This window comes from Notolepis coatsorum (genome assembly GCF_963971535.1).
Source record: "Notolepis coatsorum genome assembly, chromosome: 3".
Classification (NCBI taxonomy): Eukaryota; Metazoa; Chordata; class Actinopteri; order Aulopiformes; family Paralepididae; genus Notolepis; species Notolepis coatsorum.
In genome coordinates, this window is record NC_140167.1 from 82,459,679 (window position 1) to 82,480,828 (window position 21,150).

The 21,150-nt window shown below is 47.4% G+C and overlaps 1 protein-coding gene across 1 annotated transcript in view; it reads right to left on the reverse strand.

The window, feature by feature from the left end:
- The window catches only part of cachd1 (cache domain containing 1), a 286,337-nt gene that overhangs the window by 55,071 nt on the left and 210,116 nt on the right, over positions 1 to 21,150 (reverse strand). The window contains 5 exon segments of the mRNA XM_084311268.1: positions 3,076 to 3,225; positions 7,905 to 8,121; positions 9,240 to 9,384; positions 20,845 to 20,894; positions 20,896 to 20,972. Coding sequence (XP_084167394.1) covers positions 3,076 to 3,225; positions 7,905 to 8,121; positions 9,240 to 9,384; positions 20,845 to 20,894; positions 20,896 to 20,972 — 639 coding nt within the window.

Consider the following 21,150-nt stretch of genomic DNA (forward strand, 5'->3'; position numbering starts at 1 on the left):
ACCACTGTGTGGCCTGATGCCACATGGGGCCACATTATTATGCAGCTGAGTCTCTCTGACATCACAAATCAGCACATTTTCAGATGACTCAGTTCAGTGAGGGTGAATATTGTGAGAGGAGAATTGGAAGAATGCGCCAATATGAGAATTAGAGACATAGATCATATTAATATAAGTCCACATAGCTAGGAAACAATGCTAAACACTGAAAAAGGCCATTTATAAGATAGTTCCCCTTTAAATTAACCCGATGATTGAAGTCAGGCTATCTCGGTTTCTCGAAGGCTGATTCAGTCTCGTTAATTCGATCCAGACTTCAGTAATCAGGATAATTGCGCGTGGCCGTTTTACCTGAAAAGGGGGAGGTGTCGATCCCCGAAAACCATGATTTTCTAACGGGAAGATATCGCAGACAAGTTAAATACATATATATAGGCACATTTTAAGTCCCTCATTACCCCAATCAATCAGATTATATTTCTTTAATGTGCCTGCTGGCAGTAGGCTTAATGGAATGAATAATCTAATGAGATCTTGCTAGCGAAAATAGTTATTTCAACTCTTTCAGACTAAACTGGAAATCAGATAACATTTTTTTAAAGAAAAATATCCAAAACCATTGCAATATTATATAAAATGAAATATATCTTAAACAATAACTCACTCCATTTGTTGTACTGTTCGCTCATAGTTCCATACATAACCTACTGTGTGGAGGTATGGGGAAACACATAAAACAAGGGAGGGAGTGGCCAGCTTATATCCAGCTAACTCAAGTAAACCTGCTCTGGAGCAGGTTAACATTTTTCGATCTGTTGCCATAGTGATTTAGCCAAACTTGCTTCGAGGAACGGAAAAGCCTGACTTATGTCAAGATATCCTGAAAAATGATCCGCCTAACTCAGTTAGCCACCTACGAGGAACAGGGCCCAGGAACAAAACAAGTGTTTATGTGGAGATGCACTAATCACATCTGATGGAGACGAGTCACATAGACACACAGACACAGACACACAGACACACAGACACATAGACACACACACAGAAGAAGCTTCTATCCCCAGGCCATCAGGCTGCTAAACGAACAATAAACACTATGCAACAACCATCAAATGCACACAGCACACACACCCACACACTCACTTAAACAAACAACACACTGCAGCACCCACTCTCCACACTTTAGATCACACAAACACACTTTATATTTATTAATAAAGGATTTGCACTACAACTCGTACACCTACTGTAAATTGTACCTAAATTGCACCTCATCCTATTTCTGCCTTGCACTATATAGTATTGTATATTAGTACACTACACAGTATTGTATATTATATGGTAACTCAGTTACGTCTACTCTGCATCGAACATTGTACATATGTCTATACTGAACACTGTGACCTCATTTTTTTACTTCTAATTTACATGCTATACTATGTTATTTTATTTCATACTTATCTTGTCTTGCACAGTCTCTGGAGCGTAACAGTAAGAAGCATTTTGTATAAAAGTATTCTGTACTTCTGTATGACAACTATTAAAGAAACTTGAGAAACTTGAAGAGGAGCGGATCTGTATTTACTGTGTCATCGATATTGAGAATGAGTTTCATTTTATGTTTTATTGTCCACTATATTATGAGTTGTGTCAAAACCTTGAGTTAATGTGGTTTAGTGATGCAGATAGATTAAAATAGATTTTTGATCACAGGGTATTTGCACTAGCAGAATATTTAGAGAAAGCTTAGGATAAACGCATGGAAATAACATAGATGTGATGTATTTTGGCCTCTGATGGTGTGCACGGTGTCGCTTAGAAACCTTGGGAAATGATTGTTATGTTCAATTGTTGTTTTTGGTGTCTTATAATCCCGTAAGGGATTGGTCGTTAGACATGACACAAAAATATAATGTCATTCATTCATTCACACAGACACACACACAAATAGACACACATACAAATAGATACACACACACACATATATATATAGCCACCCACACACACAGACTGATATTACAATGAATATTTTTTTCATTAGGATATTAAAATGATATACCTCACTATAATAAATATATACCCCACTATAATAAATATATACACCACTATAACAAATATATACACCACTATAATAAATATATACACCACTATAATAAATATATACCGGTACTCCAATATAATACATATATACACCACTATAATAAATATATACGCACCAATATAATACATATATACACCACTATAATAAATATATACTCCACTATAATAAATATATACTCCAATATAATACATATATACACCACTATAATAAATATATACACACCAATATAATACATATATACACCACTATAATACATATATACTCCACTATAATAAATATATACTCTAATATAATACATATATACACCACTATAATAAATATATACGCACCAATATAATAAATATATACACCACTATAATAAATATATACACCACAATAATAAATATATACACCACAATAATACATATATATACCACTATAATAAATGTATACACCAATATAATATATACATCAATATAATATATACACTACTATATTATATATATACTCCAATATAATACATATATACACACCACTATAATAAATACAACAATATAATACATATATACACTGCTATATAATATATTTGATTGTTTCATGAGATCTTATGTGAGATATGTAAGATATTATACTAAGATTAGATTAAGATTGTTGTCGTACCGTTCATGAGAGCGTAGATGGGGATCATGACGGAGTTGTATAATGGAAGATATTACACTGACATCAGATCAGATTGTTGTCGTACGGTTTATGAGAGCGTAGGTGAGGATCATGACGGAGTTGTATAATGTAAGATATTACACTGACATCAGATTGTTGTCATACCGTTCATGAGAGCGTGGGTGAGGATCATGACGGAGTTGTATAATGGAAGATATTACACTGACATCAGATCAGATTGTTGTCGTACCGTTTATGAGAGCGTAGGTGAGGATCATGACGGAGTTGTATAATGGAAGATATTACACTGACATCAGATCAGATTGTTGTCGTACCGTTCATGAGAGCGTAGGTGAGGATCATGACGGAGTTGTTCAGGTGTCTGTTCTCCTCCCGCACCACGCTGAGAGTTGCTCTCTTCTCCAGCTCAGACGACTCCCGGGACGTTATACCAGACGACAGGTAGACTATTACCATGTCTGTGGCTGAAAGCACACGCACACGCACACACACACACACACATTTTGAACAAATTAGTCATTCACAAACACTCAAAAGCAACACTTGCACAAAACAGTGAGAACTCAAGCAAACAAGCTGAAATGTCATCATAAGTCAACAAAAAAATTGCTAGCAATTCAGAATTAATTTCAACTAAGATCACATGACAATTTGTATCAAATTTTTATATACCATCAAGGGAGAATCATGCAAGTCTTTCGCTGATAGATTTAATCAGAATTGGACCTTTGGACCAATTGGTCTTTAATGTTAACATAACTGACAATTCAATACATTTTCTGTTATTAAGTTAAGTTAGTAACAGAATTAAGTTTGTCTAGAAGCCTAGTAAGACTAATATCCCTAGGCCAGAAGCCTAGTAAGCCTGATATCTCCCATAGTCTGAAACCTAATAAGCCTAATATCTCTCTTGTCCTGAAGCCTAGTAAGACTAATATCACTCTTGTCCTGAAGCCTAGTAAGACTAATATCACTCTTGTCCTGAAGCCTAGTAAGCCTAATATCACTCTTGTCCTGAAGCCTAGTAAGACTAATATCACTCTTGTCCTGAAGCCTAGTAAGACTAATATCACTCTTGTCCTGAAGCCTAGTAAGACTAATATCACTCTTGTCCTGAAGCCTAGTAAGCCTAATATCACTCTTGTCCTGAAGCCTAGTAAGACTAATATCACTCTTGTCCTGAAGCCTAGTAAGACTAATATCACTCTTGTCCTGAAGCCTAGTAAGACTAATATCTCTCTTGTCCTGAAGCCTAGTAAGACTAATATCACTCTTGTCCTGAAGCCTAGTAAGACTAATATCACTCTTGTCCTGAAGCCTAGTAAGACTAATATCACTCTTGTCCTGAAGCCTAGTAAGACTAATATCTCTCTTGTCCTGAAGCCTGGTAAGACTAATATCACTCTTGTCCTGAAGCCTAGTAAGACTAATATCACTCTTGTCCTGAAGCCTAGTAAACCTGATATCTCTCTTGTCCTGAAGCCTAGTATGTGAGAGGCATGGTGGCAGGGACTGGGTGTGAGAGGCAGGAGGCAGGGTGTGAGAGACTGGGTGTGAGAGGCAGGGTGTGAGAGGCAGGAGGCAGGGTGTGAGAGACTGGGTGTGAGAGGCAGGGTGTGAGAGGCAGGAGGCAGGGTGTGAGAGACTGGGTGTGAGAGGCAGGGTGTGAGAGGCAGGAGGCAGGGTGTGAGAGGCAGGGTGTGAGAGGCAGGAGGCAGGGTGTGAGAGACTGGGTGTGAGAGGCAGGGTGTGAGAGGCAGGAGGCAGGGTGTGAGAGACTGGGTGTGAGAGGCAGGGTGTGAGAGGCAGGAGGCAGGGTGTGAGAGGCAGGGTGTGAGAGGCAGGAGGCAGGGTGTGAGAGGCTGGGTGTGAGAGGCTGGGTGTGAGAGGCTGGGTGTGAGGGACAGGAGGCAGGGTGTGAGAGGCTGGGTGTGAGAGGCAGGGTGTGAGAGGCTGGGTGTGAGAGGCAGGGTGTGAGAGGCAGGGTGTGAGAGGCAGGGTGTGAGAGGCTGGGTGTGAGAGGCTGGGTGTGAGGGACAGGAGGCAGGGTGTGAGAGGCTGGGTGTGAGAGGCTGGGTGTGAGAGGCAGGGTGTGAGGGACAGGAGGCAGGGTGTGAGAGGCAGGGTGTGAGAGGCAGGGTGTGAGAGGCTGGGTGTGAGAGGCTGGGTGTGAGAGGCAGGAGGCAGGGTGTGAGGGACAGGAGGCAGGGTGTGAGAGGCAGGAGGCAGGGTGTGAGAGGCTGGGTGTGAGGGGCAGGGTGTGAGAGGCAGGGGGCTGGGTGTGAGAGGCAGGGGGCTGGGTGTGAGAGGCAGGGGGCTGGGTGTGAGAGGCTGGGTGTGAGAGGCTGGGTGTGAGGGACAGGAGGCTGGGTGTGAGAGGCAGGAGGCAGGGTGTGAGAGGCAGGAGGCAGGGTGTGAGAGACTGGGTGTGAGAGGCAGGGTGTGAGAGGCAGGAGGCAGGGTGTGAGAGACTGGGTGTGAGAGGCAGGGTGTGAGAGGCAGGAGGCAGGGTGTGAGAGGCTGGGTGTGAGAGGCAGGGTGTGAGAGGCAGGAGGCAGGGTGTGAGAGGCTGGGTGTGAGAGGCAGGGTGTGAGGGGCAGGGTGTGAGGGGCAGGAGGCTGGGTGTGAGGGGCAGGAGGCTGGGTGTGAGAGGCAGGGTGTGAGGGGCAGGAGGCTGGGTGTGAGGGGCAGGAGGCTGGGTGTGAGGGGCAGGAGGCTGGGTGTGAGGGGCAGGGGGCTGGGTGTGAGGGGCAGGGGGCTGGGTGTGAGGGGCAGGAGGCTGGGTGTGAGAGGCAGGGTGTGAGAGGCAGGGGCTGGGTGTGAGAGGCAGGGTGTGAGAGGCAGGGGCTGGGTGTGAGAGGCAGGGTGGCAGGGGCTGGGTGTGAGGGGCAGGAGGCTGGGTGTGAGAGGCAGGGGCTGGGTGTGAGAGGCAGGGGCTGGGTGTGAGAGGCAGGGGCTGGGTGTGAGAGGCAGGGGCTGGGTGTGAGAGGCAGGGGCTGGGTGTGAGAGGCAGGGTGTGAGGGGCAGGGGCTGGGTGTGAGAGGCAGGGTGTGAGGGGCAGGGGCTGGGTGTGAGAGGCAGGGTGGCAGGGGCAGGGGCTGGGTGTGAGGGGCAGGGTGGCAGGGGCAGGGGCTGGGTGTGAGGGGCAGGGGCTGGGTGTGAGAGGCAGGGTGGCAGGGGCAGGGGCTGGGTGTGAGAGGCAGGGTGGCAGGGGCAGGGGCTGGGTGTGAGGGGCAGGGGCTGGGTGTGAGAGGCAGGGTGGCAGGGGCAGGGGCTGGGTGTGAGAGGCAGGGTGTGAGAGGCAGGAGGCAGGGTGTGAGAGACTGGGTGTGAGAGGCAGGGTGTGAGAGGCAGGAGGCAGGGTGTGAGAGACTGGGTGTGAGAGGCAGGGTGTGAGAGGCAGGAGGCAGGGTGTGAGAGGCAGGGTGTGAGAGGCAGGAGGCAGGGTGTGAGAGACTGGGTGTGAGAGGCAGGGTGTGAGAGGCAGGAGGCAGGGTGTGAGAGACTGGGTGTGAGAGGCAGGGTGTGAGAGGCAGGAGGCAGGGTGTGAGAGGCAGGGTGTGAGAGGCAGGAGGCAGGGTGTGAGAGGCTGGGTGTGAGAGGCTGGGTGTGAGAGGCTGGGTGTGAGGGACAGGAGGCAGGGTGTGAGAGGCTGGGTGTGAGAGGCAGGGTGTGAGAGGCTGGGTGTGAGAGGCAGGGTGTGAGAGGCAGGGTGTGAGAGGCAGGGTGTGAGAGGCTGGGTGTGAGAGGCTGGGTGTGAGGGACAGGAGGCAGGGTGTGAGAGGCTGGGTGTGAGAGGCTGGGTGTGAGAGGCAGGGTGTGAGGGACAGGAGGCAGGGTGTGAGAGGCAGGGTGTGAGAGGCAGGGTGTGAGAGGCTGGGTGTGAGAGGCTGGGTGTGAGAGGCAGGAGGCAGGGTGTGAGGGACAGGAGGCAGGGTGTGAGAGGCAGGAGGCAGGGTGTGAGAGGCTGGGTGTGAGGGGCAGGGTGTGAGAGGCAGGGGGCTGGGTGTGAGAGGCAGGGGGCTGGGTGTGAGAGGCAGGGGGCTGGGTGTGAGAGGCTGGGTGTGAGAGGCTGGGTGTGAGGGACAGGAGGCTGGGTGTGAGAGGCAGGAGGCAGGGTGTGAGAGGCAGGAGGCAGGGTGTGAGAGACTGGGTGTGAGAGGCAGGGTGTGAGAGGCAGGAGGCAGGGTGTGAGAGACTGGGTGTGAGAGGCAGGGTGTGAGAGGCAGGAGGCAGGGTGTGAGAGGCTGGGTGTGAGAGGCAGGGTGTGAGAGGCAGGAGGCAGGGTGTGAGAGGCTGGGTGTGAGAGGCAGGGTGTGAGGGGCAGGGTGTGAGGGGCAGGAGGCTGGGTGTGAGGGGCAGGAGGCTGGGTGTGAGAGGCAGGGTGTGAGGGGCAGGAGGCTGGGTGTGAGGGGCAGGAGGCTGGGTGTGAGGGGCAGGAGGCTGGGTGTGAGGGGCAGGAGGCTGGGTGTGAGGGGCAGGGGGCTGGGTGTGAGGGGCAGGGGGCTGGGTGTGAGGGGCAGGAGGCTGGGTGTGAGAGGCAGGGTGTGAGAGGCAGGGGCTGGGTGTGAGAGGCAGGGTGTGAGAGGCAGGGGCTGGGTGTGAGAGGCAGGGTGGCAGGGGCTGGGTGTGAGGGGCAGGAGGCTGGGTGTGAGAGGCAGGGGCTGGGTGTGAGAGGCAGGGGCTGGGTGTGAGAGGCAGGGGCTGGGTGTGAGAGGCAGGGGCTGGGTGTGAGAGGCAGGGGCTGGGTGTGAGAGGCAGGGTGTGAGGGGCAGGGGCTGGGTGTGAGAGGCAGGGTGTGAGGGGCAGGGGCTGGGTGTGAGAGGCAGGGTGGCAGGGGCAGGGGCTGGGTGTGAGGGGCAGGGTGGCAGGGGCAGGGGCTGGGTGTGAGGGGCAGGGGCTGGGTGTGAGAGGCAGGGTGGCAGGGGCAGGGGCTGGGTGTGAGAGGCAGGGTGGCAGGGGCAGGGGCTGGGTGTGAGGGGCAGGGGCTGGGTGTGAGAGGCAGGGTGGCAGGGGCAGGGGCTGGGTGTGAGGGGCAGGGGCTGGGTGTGAGAGGCAGGGTGGCAGGGGCAGGGGCTGGGTGTGAGAGGCAGGGTGGCAGGGGCAGGGGCTGGGTGTGAGGGGCAGGGGCTGGGTGTCTTACTGGGTGAGTGCTTGCTGACGCTGCTGGTGTTACGCAGGAGCTGGAAGGCCTTCTGGAAGCCCTGGGCGTGCTGCGTAGGACTGTCTGATGCCTTGATGTTAGAGATGAAGATACTCATCTTCCTCTTCGTCTCACTGGTGGCAGGAGATAGGAGGCTCTTATAGCACTGGTCCAGAGAACAGGACCGCACTGACTCTGCCACTGACAGGATGGAGATCTGGAGGGAGGGAGGGAGAGAGAGAGAGAGAGAAACAGAGAGAGAGAAACAGAGAGAGAGAGAAACAGAGAGAGGGAGAGAGAAGGGAAGGAAGGGAGAGAGAGAGAGGGTGGGTTTCGACATGTCCAGTTTCGTCGTGTCCTGAACTGACCAGTCACCACTGATGGTGAAAATTATTGACCATCTTTGAAGCCAATGAAATTCTGGAGCTATGTGAGGGCTGATTGCAATGAGAAGGGGTAGAAGAAGCCAGGGAAGTCCTTTGTTTCGACTAGAACATCGGAATCAATGGAAGCGGGCGGCCATTTTGGATAATCATGCCGAATTACACAGATCACAAAAACCTTTGTAAAACACTCATTCGCCGTGGGATTGTTATAAACTTTGGACCTGTACTGTGGATAAGACCGTTATGTTTTCCAGCTCCTACCTCTCAGCTGGAACTCAAAAACAGGCATCTGGCAACAAGTAAACAGAAATGTGAGTACACAAAACTTTTACTTCAGTGTGTTGAAACCTCTCTAACTCTTATTACTCAAGAGTGATTCTTCTCCTGTTGTGGAAGAAAGTTCATAATGTTTCCTTTCAAAAGAGACCAGACTCATGCATGTGCTATAAGTGGTTCAAGTAATAAATCGCGGATTACTTTGGGTATGCAATCGTCAGGCATTTTATGCTAAATGTGCCCTCAGCATAAGGGGTTAATAGCTATAAGACACACTGTGAGCCGACGGCAGAGCCCTCTACCTTGTCGTGTTCGACCACTCTTTATGTTTTGTGTAATAGCTGTAAGACAGTGAGCCGACGCAGAGCCCTCTAACCTTGTCGTGTTCGACCACTCTTTATGTTTTGTGTAATAGCTGTAAGACAGTGAGCCGATGGCAGAGCCCTCTACCTTGTCGTGTTCGACCACTCTTTATGTTTTGTGTAATAGCTGTAAGACAGTGAGCCGACGGCAGAGCCCTCTACCTTGTCGTGTTCGACCACTCTTTATGTTTTGTGTAATAGCTGTAAGACAGTGAGCCGACGGCAGAGCCCTCTAACCTTGTCGTGTTCGACCACTCTTTATGTTTTGTGTAATAGCTGTAAGACAGTGAGCCGATGGCAGAGCCCTCTACCTTGTCGTGTTCGTCCACGGCGTTGAGGATGACCAGCGCCGAGTCTCTGGCGATCTGGAGCTGCGTGTCGGTCACCGAGGCCCCATGGTCCAAGATCACAGCGATGTGTTTAGACTGGGGGCGCACTGCTGAGACATACACTGGCCTGGGGACACACACACACACAGAGAGACATGTTTTCATCAGACTGGGGGCGCACTGCTGAGACATACACTGGCCTGGGGACACACACACAGAGAGACATGTTTTCATCAGACTGGGGGCGCACTGCTGAGACATACACTGGCCTGGGGACACACACACAGAGAGACATGTTTTCATCAGACTGGGGGCGCACTGCTGAGACATACACTGGCCTGGGGACACACACACAGAGAGACATGTTTTCATCAGACTGGGGGCGCACTGCTGAGACATACACTGGCCTGGGGACCAGTGGCGTCGCGTGGGTAAAATAACAGGGGAAGCCAAAAAAAATTATTAAAAAAATTATTCAAAAAATTATTCAATATTTTTATTAATAATTTTTTTTTTTTTTTTTTTTTTTTTTTTTTAAGTCAAGCAGTCACCATGTACACTACAGTATGGCTCGGCGGCCAGTCAAACGTTATTTTTATTTATTTAACAGATTGCAGAATGGGTACAATACAGTACGGCTCAATACACATTTACGATGAATTGAAAATGGGGGACCCTGATGTAAACAAGACGAAAGTCTTTCTCTGGTCTGCATCCCCTTAACAATTGTATGTATTGAGCTGTACTGTACTGTACCCATTCTGCAATCTGTTAATAAAGTTTTCATTCATTCATTCATTCACACACAATTGTATAAGGGGATGCAGACCAGAGAAAGACGTTTGTCTTGTTTACATCAGGGTCATTAATACTGCTGGAGCATTGGTTAATTTTTGGTCCGATTTTTCCTTGCGCGATTTTGCGCGCCGCGTGGGAGCAAATTCGAGACACATATTCGGTTGCAAAAAGGTGTCCCACGGTCTCCTCTATGGCCGTGAATATTTTCACGCGGATCGGAATCACGGTGCGCCCGTGGGACACTTTTCCGTTTCGGCGAGTTTATTCCACGCTTTCTGTTTTCCTTTTCTAAGCATTTTAGGGGCTACATGTGAATCAGTAAAAGTTGCGGGACGCCCAGATGTTTCCACGATAGAAAGCTCGCGTGGATCCCATAATAGGCTCACTTAATACAGCGTTTTTAAAATCACGCGACATTTTCAGGGTCGCGAGCCGACCTTTTCCCCTCGTTTTCGATGATGGAAGTGATTTAGGAAAAGCTTCGGCACGCCGAGAGGTCCCCGTGGATTTAATCTCGCGAGGATCGGGGCAATATTCGGCCCGTGGGAACAGTTACGGGTTAATACAATGTTCAGAGTGCAGAGGGGAAAATATGGCACCTGCCCCGCCTCCAGGTGGAATATTATGCTGAACGTCTTCCTCCCAGCTCCGTTTTAAACTTTTAGGGTGTGGCCCAGTGGCAGTCAGCTCGAATCTGATTGGCTAGGATCGGATTTGGAGTTTGGACTCACTCTATAATGCTGGAAGCCTGGAGAAAGAGACCTACCCACTGCTTCTCTCCTATACTAGCTGCAGTAGTGAGCACAGTCTGACAGTGTGTTAGAGGGAGTGAGAAGGAGAAGAGGGAGACATTAAAAAAAAAAAAAAAAAAAAAAACACAGATGAAAATGAATGTAAACTATATTAAAAAAAAATTATATTTTAATTTTTTTTTTTTTTTTTTTTTTTTTCATATTTCATAATTTGATATGAAATTTATAGGGAGGCATGGCTTCCGTTGGCTTCCACAAGGATTCGCCACTGCTGGGGACACACACACAGAGAGACATGTTTTCATCAGACTGGGGGCGCACTGCTGAGACATACACTGGCCTGGACACACACAGAGAGAGACATGTTTTCATCAGACTGGGGGCGCACTGCCGAGACATACACTGGCCTGGACACACACAGAGAGAGACATGTTTTCATCAGACTGGGGGCGCACTGCTGAGACATACACTGGCCTGGGGAGTGGGGACACACACACAGAGAGAGACATGTTTTCATCACTCGTGGGGACATTCGATTGACTTACATTCATTCCCTAACCCTAACCTAAAACTGAAATAGTCTTCTGTCCTTGTGGGGACAATTCTATATCCCCATAAGGATTAATATAACACACGCACACACACACACACAAAGAGAGCCATGTTTTCATCACTTGTGGGGACATTCCATTGACTTACATTAATTCCCTAACCTAAACCTGAAATAGTCTTCTGTACTTGTTGGGACCATTCTATATCCCCATAAGATATATGAACACAATGTGTATATATATATATATATATATATATATATATATATATATATATATATATATATATATATATATATATATATATATATATATATAGTGTTCAGTAAAACAAGGATACACACACACATCGGATTTTCAGAGAGGGGAGACAGAGAGAGAAGAGGGGGAGAATTTCCCTTTAATCTTCTGTGCAGTGTAATTTGGGTGCGTGCACTTGCTTGTTGGTATATACGATGTGATTGTACGTCTGGTTTTATTGTATATGTCACTATCTTTAGCGTGCGATTAGTCTGCGCCTTCACCTCGTCGTGTCTACATCGCTGACCGTTTACTTTAATCTCCTCTGTGTCTGTCCAGTCTAATTGCATAGCCTTTCTCTCCTACTCTCCTTCTCGCTCTCTCTTTGATCTGCAACGTCTAGTTTGACAATTTGATCTGAATTTCATTCGACGGTACCATGCACCACTGCTGGATGCACGATAATTAGCATATTTGTACGACAAGAGCGGCCTGCTCATTACAGGCACAGAACCAGCACTGGAGAACAGGACTGAAACAGAGAGGTATAGAGGCTGCTAGAATGAGAACAGGACTGAAACAGAGGGATATAGAGGCTGCTAGAATGAGAACAGGACTGAAACAGAGAGGTATAGAGGCTGCTAGAATGAGAACAGGACTGAAACAGAGAGGTATAGAGGCTGCTAGAATGAGAACAGGACTGAAACAGAGAGGTATAGAGGCTGCTAGAATGAGAACAGGACTGAAACAGAGGGATATAGAGGCTGCTAGAATGAGAACAGGACTGAAACAGAGGGATATAGAGGCTGCTAGAATGAGAACAGGACTGAAACAGAGAGGTATAGAGGCTGCTAGAATGAGAACAGGACTGAAACAGAGAGGTATAGAGGCTGCTAGAATGAGAACAGGACTGAAACAGAGAGGTATAGAGGCTGCTAGAATGAGAACAGGACTGAAACAGAGAGGTATAGAGGCTGCTAGAATGAGAACAGGACTGAAACAGAGAGGTATAGAGGCTGCTAGAATGGAGTGCTTTTATTCCCAGCAAAAACTTCAATGACATGTTTAAGGGAACCTCAAACATTAACTTGTTAAAAACGACAAAAACATGTCCTTTTCAACAAAATCTTTCCATGATCTCTTCACACACACACACATGCAGATTATTAACTACGGCTATTGTGGCTATAATTCTTTCAAGAGGGAGGGTTCTTGTCACGGCTCAACTGCAGAAGGAACACTACTCAATGTGTTCTCAGTGTTGGGACAACCCCTCATTCTGTAGAAACGATGCAAACACACAGGAAAACAACTCTCACAACATGTCCCTTTAAAGCCCCTTTCTGCCTCTGCTCCGCATCATTCATTCCGTGTGACAGCGGTGGCCCATGTGGGGGCGGAGACTGGAGAGGCATTTGAGGCTTTTTCCGTTTGTGCATCAAGTCTTTTGGCAGGTTTATGACGTAGTGTGTTCTTGCTGTTAAGTTGGCGTATGGATACGTTACGAGAGGAGAAGCTTCACCAGCCGTGGCCAGAAGTTAGTACAGTAGCTGCGAGGATTGGGGTCCTGGCTGAGGTATGGTAGACAGAGAGGATTGGGGTCCTGGCTGAGGTATGGTAGACAGAGGGAGGATTGGGGTCCTGGCTGAGGTATGGTAGACTGGAGGGAGGATTGGGATCCTGGCTGAGATATGGTAGATTGAGAGGATTGGGATCCTGGCTGAGGTATGGTAGACTGGAGGGAGGATTGGGATCCTGGCTGAGGTATGGTAGACTGGAGGGAGGATTGGGATCCTGGCTGAGATATGGTAGATTGAGAGGATTGGGATCCTGGCTGAGGTATGGTAGACTGGAGGGAGGATTGGGATCCTGGCTGAGGTATGGTAGACTGGAGGGAGGATTGGGATCCTGGCTGAGATATGGTAGATTGAGAGGATTGGGATCCTGGCTGAGGTATGGTAGACTGGAGGGAGGATTGGGATCCTGGCTGAGGTATGGTAGATTGAGAGGATTTGGATCCTGGCTGAGGTATGGTAGACTGGAGGGAGGACTGCTGGTCACATAGGCAGCAATGAGGGGGGACATGCAGAGACAGGCCTCATGCCTCTGGACAGGTTGGTGCCACAGCCTCTGTAGTCCAGAAGGTCTCTGTAGTCCAGAAGGTCACTACCAGCCTCTGTAGTCCAGAAGGTCACTACCAGCCTCTGTAGTCCAGAAGGTCACTACCAGCCTCTGTAGTCCAGAAGGTCTCTGTAGTCCAGAAGGTCACTACCAGCCTCTGTAGTCCAGAAGGTCACTACCAGCCTCTGTAGTCCAGAAGGTCACTACCAGCCTCTGTAGTCCAGAAGGTCACTCCCAGCCTCTGTAGTCCAGAAGGTCTCTGTAGTCCAGAAGGTCACTACCAGCCTCTGTAGTCCAGAAGGTCTCTGTAGTCCAGAAGGTCACTCCCAGCCTCTGTAGTCCAGAAGGTCACTCCCAGCCTCTGTAGTCCAGAAGGTCACTCCCAGCCTCTGTAGTCCAGAAGGTCTCTGTAGTCCAGAAGGTCTCTGTAGTCCAGAAGGTCTCTGTAGTCCAGAAGGTCACTCCCAGCCTCTGTAGTCCAGAAGGTCACTCCCAGCCTCTGTAGTCCAGAAGGTCTCTGTAGTCCAGAAGGTCTCTGTAGTCCAGAAGGTCACTCCCAGCCTCTGTAGTCCAGAAGGTCTCTGTAGTCCAGAAGGTCTCTGTAGTCCAGAAGGTCTCTGTAGTCCAGAAGGTCTCTGTAGTCCAGAAGGTCTCTGTAGTCCAGAAGGTCTCTGTAGTCCAGAAGGTCACTCCCAGCCTCTGTAGTCCAGAAGGTCTCTGTAGTCCAGAAGGTCTCTGTAGTCCAGAAGGTCTCTGTAGTCCAGAAGGTCACTCCCAGCCTCTGTAGTCCAGAAGGTCTCTGTAGTCCAGAAGGTCTCTGTAATCCAGAAGGTCACTCCCAGCCTCTGTAGTCCAGAAGGTCTCTGTAGTCCAGAAGGTCTCTGTAGTCCAGAAGGTCTCTGTAGTCCAGAAGGTCTCTGTAGTCCAGAAGGTCTCTGTAGTCCAGAAGGTCACTCCCAGCCTCTGTAGTCCAGAAGGTCTCTGTAGTCCAGAAGGTCTCTGTAGTCCAGAAGGTCTCTGTAGTCCAGAAGGTCACTCCCAGCCTCTGTAGTCTGCAGCGCAGCCCTTTGATTAATTCAGTAAACACTGCATATAGGAAGAATGAGTCTAGCGTATGAACCACACTAGGCTGTCAATCAAATTCATCGGGGCGGGACTAATCTCTTGAGCTGGCCAGGCTTAAAGGCACCACAGATGCCATGAACCTGGTTACACGATACGTATTGGCGGTTATGTTTATGTATATATATATATATATATATATTGGAAATTACTTGGCTTGGATTGTGCTTTTAGATTGATCATAATGATGCATGTACTGTAGTATGCAGCTGTTTGACTGTCTGTTCTGAGTCTGTTCTGAGTCTGCAATGAGTCTGTTCTGAGTCTGTTCTGTGTCTGTTCCGAGTCAGTTGTGAGTCTGTTCTGACCAGCCTAACTCTAACTCCAACATTAACCACTAACCCTAGAATCAGCTTTGTACCTAAGCTGGGGACAGTATTTTTGTCTCCTATTGGAAAAGCCATCAAAGTCAACTGGCTTGTAGTCTGAAATGTGTCCACAATTTTACAGTTACGGTAAGTCTGGAACGTGGGTGTGCACACACACACACACACACACACCCTCAGTTGACAGTGTTTTCATAGGAAATCCCCTTCTCCCTCCATCCCATCCCAGCTCTGTTGCTTTAGGCAGAGGCCTCTTCTCTCAAAGCAGTATTCCCACATCACTTAGTATTCCCAACCCCTGGACAGACTGTTCCTAAAGGCCTGACTCGCAGGGTGGTCAGCCTGGCTGTGGTCGAACCCGTCTCTCTTCTCTTCTCTCCTCTCCTCTCCTCACACTGTAGCCTTCAGGGGAGGGGGGGGGGGGGGGGCTTTAGTGCTCCCTCTCCAAAGAAACCCATTCCCACTTCAATGGCCGACTCATTTACAACCAAGCGAGGGCCCGTTCTTCTATCCTCTGGCATCAACATGATCGATTCTGACCGGAACCTGTTCAGACGGCGCGGGAATGAGCAATGGTGGAGAGTAAGCTAAGTATTTTTAGCTAAGTACTGTGCTTAACCCTTTCACTGCCACACGACAGAAGGTTAACCCTTTCACTGTGACAATACAGAAGGTTAGCCCTTTACTACCACACAACCGACGGCGATGCTCCATCATTAGCATCATTAGCTCCGCGGATGCTTAAGTCAAATATTGAGCTACTTGTACTTTTACGACAGTGTTAAACATTTTTGAGAACTTTATACTTTTACTGCACTACATTTCAAAGGAAATATTGTACTTTTTACTCCACTACATTTAGCTGAACCCATCAGTTACTAGTTACTTTGAAGAAAAATATTTTGCATAAAAACCGGTCCAGCAGAGCGACCGCACCACAGAACAACACACATCATCCATGACAGCGGTCCAGATGTGTCTGGTTGTTTCAGTCTCTCCTGAAAACACAGCTGGTCCAGAAGGCTTTTGATCTGCAACGTCACGTCTGCTGTGTGAGTGTTTTATACACATCTCCTGTCCGCTCACTCGCTTCGCTTGTCCTCATAATGTATATTCTTTTATTTTCATTTGTATCTACACTGTAAGTGCAAAAAAAAATCATTTCTTTTCTCATATTTTATATTTCTTTATTTTTTATTTTATTCTATACTGTAAGTGTTTTGAGTGAGGAAGCATTTTAACAAACAAAAAAATACATTATTATTATTTTTTCTTTCCTCCATCCACCAATCTAATCACATGTTTAGACACGGTTGCCCTTGGGGGGGAAGGACGACGGGATGGGTCAAGTGCAGAGACTCAATCGCATCGGCGACCCAACAATTGCATGTGTGTGCCGCCCATCGCATGTGTGTGCCGCCCATCGCATGCCAAATAAAGACTTCTCCAAAGTCCTGCATTATTATTATTATTATTTATATTACATGTGGGACTTGCAGGTAATGCAGAGTGGAATAACTGGTTTCAACACAATTCCTGTTATATTAACTGTGCATTCAAAATACAAATCTGCATCTGACGAATGCCACAATCTATTGTTTTTGGATACCTAGAATACCTTTTTTAATGATTATAATTTTTTATTAAAAGAAAACAAACTCTGAAATGACATACCAGTATTTTTATTATTATTATTTTTTGTAACAATCTTCATCTGTTACACGGTTGACTGGTTGAATACGAAGCAAGTCAGTAAGAAGAACCGGTGAAAAACTGTTTTTGGTGTCATCATAATCAACATTAGTGATTAAAAGATAATCTTTAATCAGTAATATTTGTAGATTACGATGACACCAAAAAGTTGCAGATCGGTTGAAAATAGATGCATACCGTTTGTATCTCTTTTCAGTAAGTCTTCTCTGTAAGTCTTCTCCAGATTCAAGAAGATTGACACCAGTTTTTTCCTCTGTGCGTTCAGTAGAAAGCTATCCGGCTGCATGTTAGCCTAGCTTAGCACAAATTAATGGAAGCGGACAAGCTAGCATAGCTGCTGGCCAAAAACACCTCTCCCGGAGTTTTAAGCTAGGTTAGCAATCCAAACTGTTAGTAGAGTCGCTTACTATTTTTTTTTACTAATGTATTTGAGTTTTTTATCGATCGACTCATTAAGGGACAACTCGGTGAGTTTTTTCGGTGTCGCCCGTTGCTTCTTTTCATCGTTTTTCAAGCGTTGAGTGTATTCCGGATGATTCTTCCTGAGGTGGGCGCAGTGACTGTAAAGCGGAGGTTATGCGAGGAGGAACCAAGACATCATCCTTCAATACTTCAAATTTTATCCCCACCTTAGGAAGAATCATCCGGAGATACACGCAACGTTTGTGCAGCAAAACGATGAAAAGAAGCAACAGAATGAAAAAACCCACCCAGTTGTCCCTTAACGAGTCGATCGATAAAAACTAAAATACATTAGTATTAGCCACTGGCCAGTTACACATAGAGCTCATCTAGACTAGAGCACAGCTTGAGCCCAGTTTATTTTAAAGATTGTGTTACCCCAACTAGGCTAATGACTGGGGCTGCTGGTCCAGCACTGCTGGAGTTCTTATTTTTTGCAGTTGTTTGCACTTTACCTCACAGTTGTATAGGTACAATGTTGTTTACAGAAGAAGTAGAAATGTGCCTTATGTAGTGGGCGTTTGTCAGGATTATCTCAGAGTGTGATCCAAGCTGCTATTTGAGACTCAATAAATATGGAATTTTTTTCCATAGGCTAACTTATGTTGAAGTAGTTGTCATATTTTGCACAGATAATGTTTACATTACAAAGCCTTGTTGAATGCATCCAGTGAAATTAACACATCAATGCAAACTTTTATTGTCAAAAGTATCAAACTGTTGGATCCATGACAAGAGATATTTGATGCTAGTTACTTGAAATTATTTCGTTTTTTGAGGGGGGAAACCCTGCATATATCTGTATTGGAAATTAAGAGTTGGACAATTATCGGTATATCGGATATCGGTAAAAAAGCCAATATCGAACGTCCCTAGTATCCATCTTCTTGTCTGACTCTGGAGAAGACGGAAAGAGCATTTAACATAATGTTAGTGTGTTCCTTAAGACCTAAACATGCTTGCAACACGGCAAACAACATAATTTCTCTCATAGAAAGAGTACCTCATTCTCATTGTGTGTGTGAGAGAGAGAGAGAGAGAGAGAGTGCTTGTGTGTGTACGTGTGTTATATAAACTGAAACAAACACAGGGTGGAAATGAGGTGTGGTGTATTTATTAAGCCCCTCTATGCATTACGAAGCCCAACAACATAACTTTTCAATAGCCCCATAACAGCTGAACAGTTTGTGTGTGTGTGTGTGTGTGTGTGTGTGTGTGTGTGTGTGTGTGTGTGTGTGTGTGTGTGTGTGTGTGTGTGTCTATGGAGGGTAGTGCTTGTTAAGCCCTAATCATACTCACTAAAAGCTCTACATCATGTCTCGGATAGCTACGGTACGACACAGCAGATGAAACAGCTGAGGGTATCAGAGACACCTGCTGTGTGTGTGTGTGTGTGTGTGTGTGTGTGTGTGTGTGTGTGTGTGTGTGTGTGTGTGTGTGTGTATGTGTGTGTGTGTATGTGTGAGTGAGTGAGTGAGTGAGTGAGTGAGTGAGTGAGTGAGTGAGTGAGTGAGTGAGTGAGTGAGTGAGTGAGTGAGTGAGTGAGTGAGTGAGTGAGTGAGTGAGTGAGTGAGTGAGTGTGTGAGTGTGTGTATGTGTGTAGGTGGTGGAACAGTTCCTAAAAACTCACTGTTTGGTTCATATCATGGTTTTGGGGTCACGGTTCTGGGGTCATGGTTCTGGGGTCATGGTTCTGGGGTCACGGTTCAGAGAGAGCGAGAAGTGAGAGACAGAGAAGGTATTCTGTATAGCCTATAGAGAGAGACTGAGAGGAAGATAGAGAAAACAGAGAGGAGAGTGAGAAAGACAGACCGACAGAGATAGTAACACACACCAGGGGGAGAGAGAGAGAGAGAGAGAGAGAGAGAGAGAGAGAGAGAGAGAGAGAGAGAGAGAGAGAGAGAGAGAGAGAGAGAGAGAGAGAGAGAGAGAGAGAGAGAGAGAGAGAGAGGAGAGAAGAGAGAGAGAGAGAGAGAGAAGAGAGAGAGAGAGAGAAGGGTATAGCCTATAACGAGACAGAAGGGGAGAGAGTGAGAGAAAGTTACAGAGAGAGAGAAACGGAGAGAGAGGAGATACAAACAGAAGAGACAGTAACAGAACAAAGAAAGATAATCAGAGAGAGAGAGCGAGAGAGCGAACGAGAGAGATGGATAGATCCGTCTGTCAGCATTGTGGCGACTAAAAGCCACAACAGTGGAGGTGTGAGATTCCAGCCGGCTTGACTGATAAGAGACAACATTCCTGGCTGGGGCTCCAGTGTTCCGCATGCCCTCTGTGCCACCCTGAGACCGGGAGGCGTAGGAGGGGAGGGGCCTTCTGTAGCTTTACATGGTCCTATATGCCCTATACACTATAATACAAGCGTTCCAATCCAAGGAACTATAAAAGAAGGAAGGGTCGTCACGTCAGAATACCAGCATTCTATGCTCAGCTTGGTGCCAGACTTTTACTTACATTTACATTTAGTCATTTAGCGGAGGCTTTATCCAAAGCGACTTACAAGTTCTGTACGACAAGTCATCAGGAAGGGTACAACTCTATCAGCTGAGTAACAATGTTCATCAAAGTGTTGAGTGCTACTGTGTAGGTTAGTTTATTAGGACAAGTGCATGACAGTAAGGTAGTTAGGGTTATACATTTATTCTTTTATTTTATTTTTTTTAGATAATGGTTGAAGAAGTGCGTCTTTAGTCGACGGCGGAAAAGATGGACGGGATTCGGCTGTCCTAACTTGTGGGGCAAGGACCGAGAAAACGGCGGCTTCTCCTTGATGACCCTCCCGGAGCTGGGATAGGAGTGGGTCTGAGGCGGCCAGAAGATGTAGAGCGTAGTGGTCTTGAGGATTGTGTAGTTAGAGAGACTTTAAAGCCCTACCCCTCAAAGCAGGATCTTTTAAGCCCTACCCTCAAAGCAGGATCTTTTAAGCCCTACCCTCAGATCAGTATTTTTTTTTTTATTATCCACTTTTTCTCCTCCTATTTTTCTGTATTTTCCTCCCATCCCAATTTAGTCGTTATGCCAATTCCCCCCTCCCCTTCCTGGTCGTTGCGTGCATGTGCCCCCCCACTGGTCGGTCTAGGGAACCCTAAGTCTATCAGATGCTTCCTCCGATACATGAGGAGACAGCCAGCAGCCCGCGTGGGAGGACTACACACTACCTTACCCAGTTCCTTCCCTCGCTGTGCAGGCGCCCTGACCGACCTGTAGGAGTCGCTGTTTACAACGACCAGGATACCCACCCACCGGCTTCCCACCCGCTGACTCTGCCAATTGTGTCAGGATGACGACCGGCCAAGCCGGAGGCACCGCCGACAGCCGGATTCGATACCAGCGTCTCTGCGGTGGTAGACAGACGCTTAGTCCACTGCGCTACCCGGCCGCGCCAGATCAGAGTATTTTAAAGTCCTGCTACCCCCAGAGCAGGGACGTTTTGGGGTCAAATAATGTCCCAACTTCTGCTTAGACCTGGAGAGAGAGAAAGAGAGAGAGAGATGTACAGTACCTGCAGCGGTGTTCATAGCTGCCTTTGCAGTGGAACTTGTGAGCAGGAAAACACAGTGAAGATTCCCTCCTCGGAGCTGAAGTACTGCCACTTTATCCCTGGGTTAGACTTCAGGTTGTCTGCCAGCACTGGGGAGGGAGGGAGGGAGGGGGGGGGGGGAGAGAGAGAGAGAGAGATTACTTTATTATTAACATAGAACTGAAATAGATAGAAGATGATGATGTTTAGTTTAATGTTACCGTCGGTAGTGTGATGGTAAAGGGTTAACCTTCTGTCGTGTGGCAGTGAAAGGGTTTAACCCGCTGT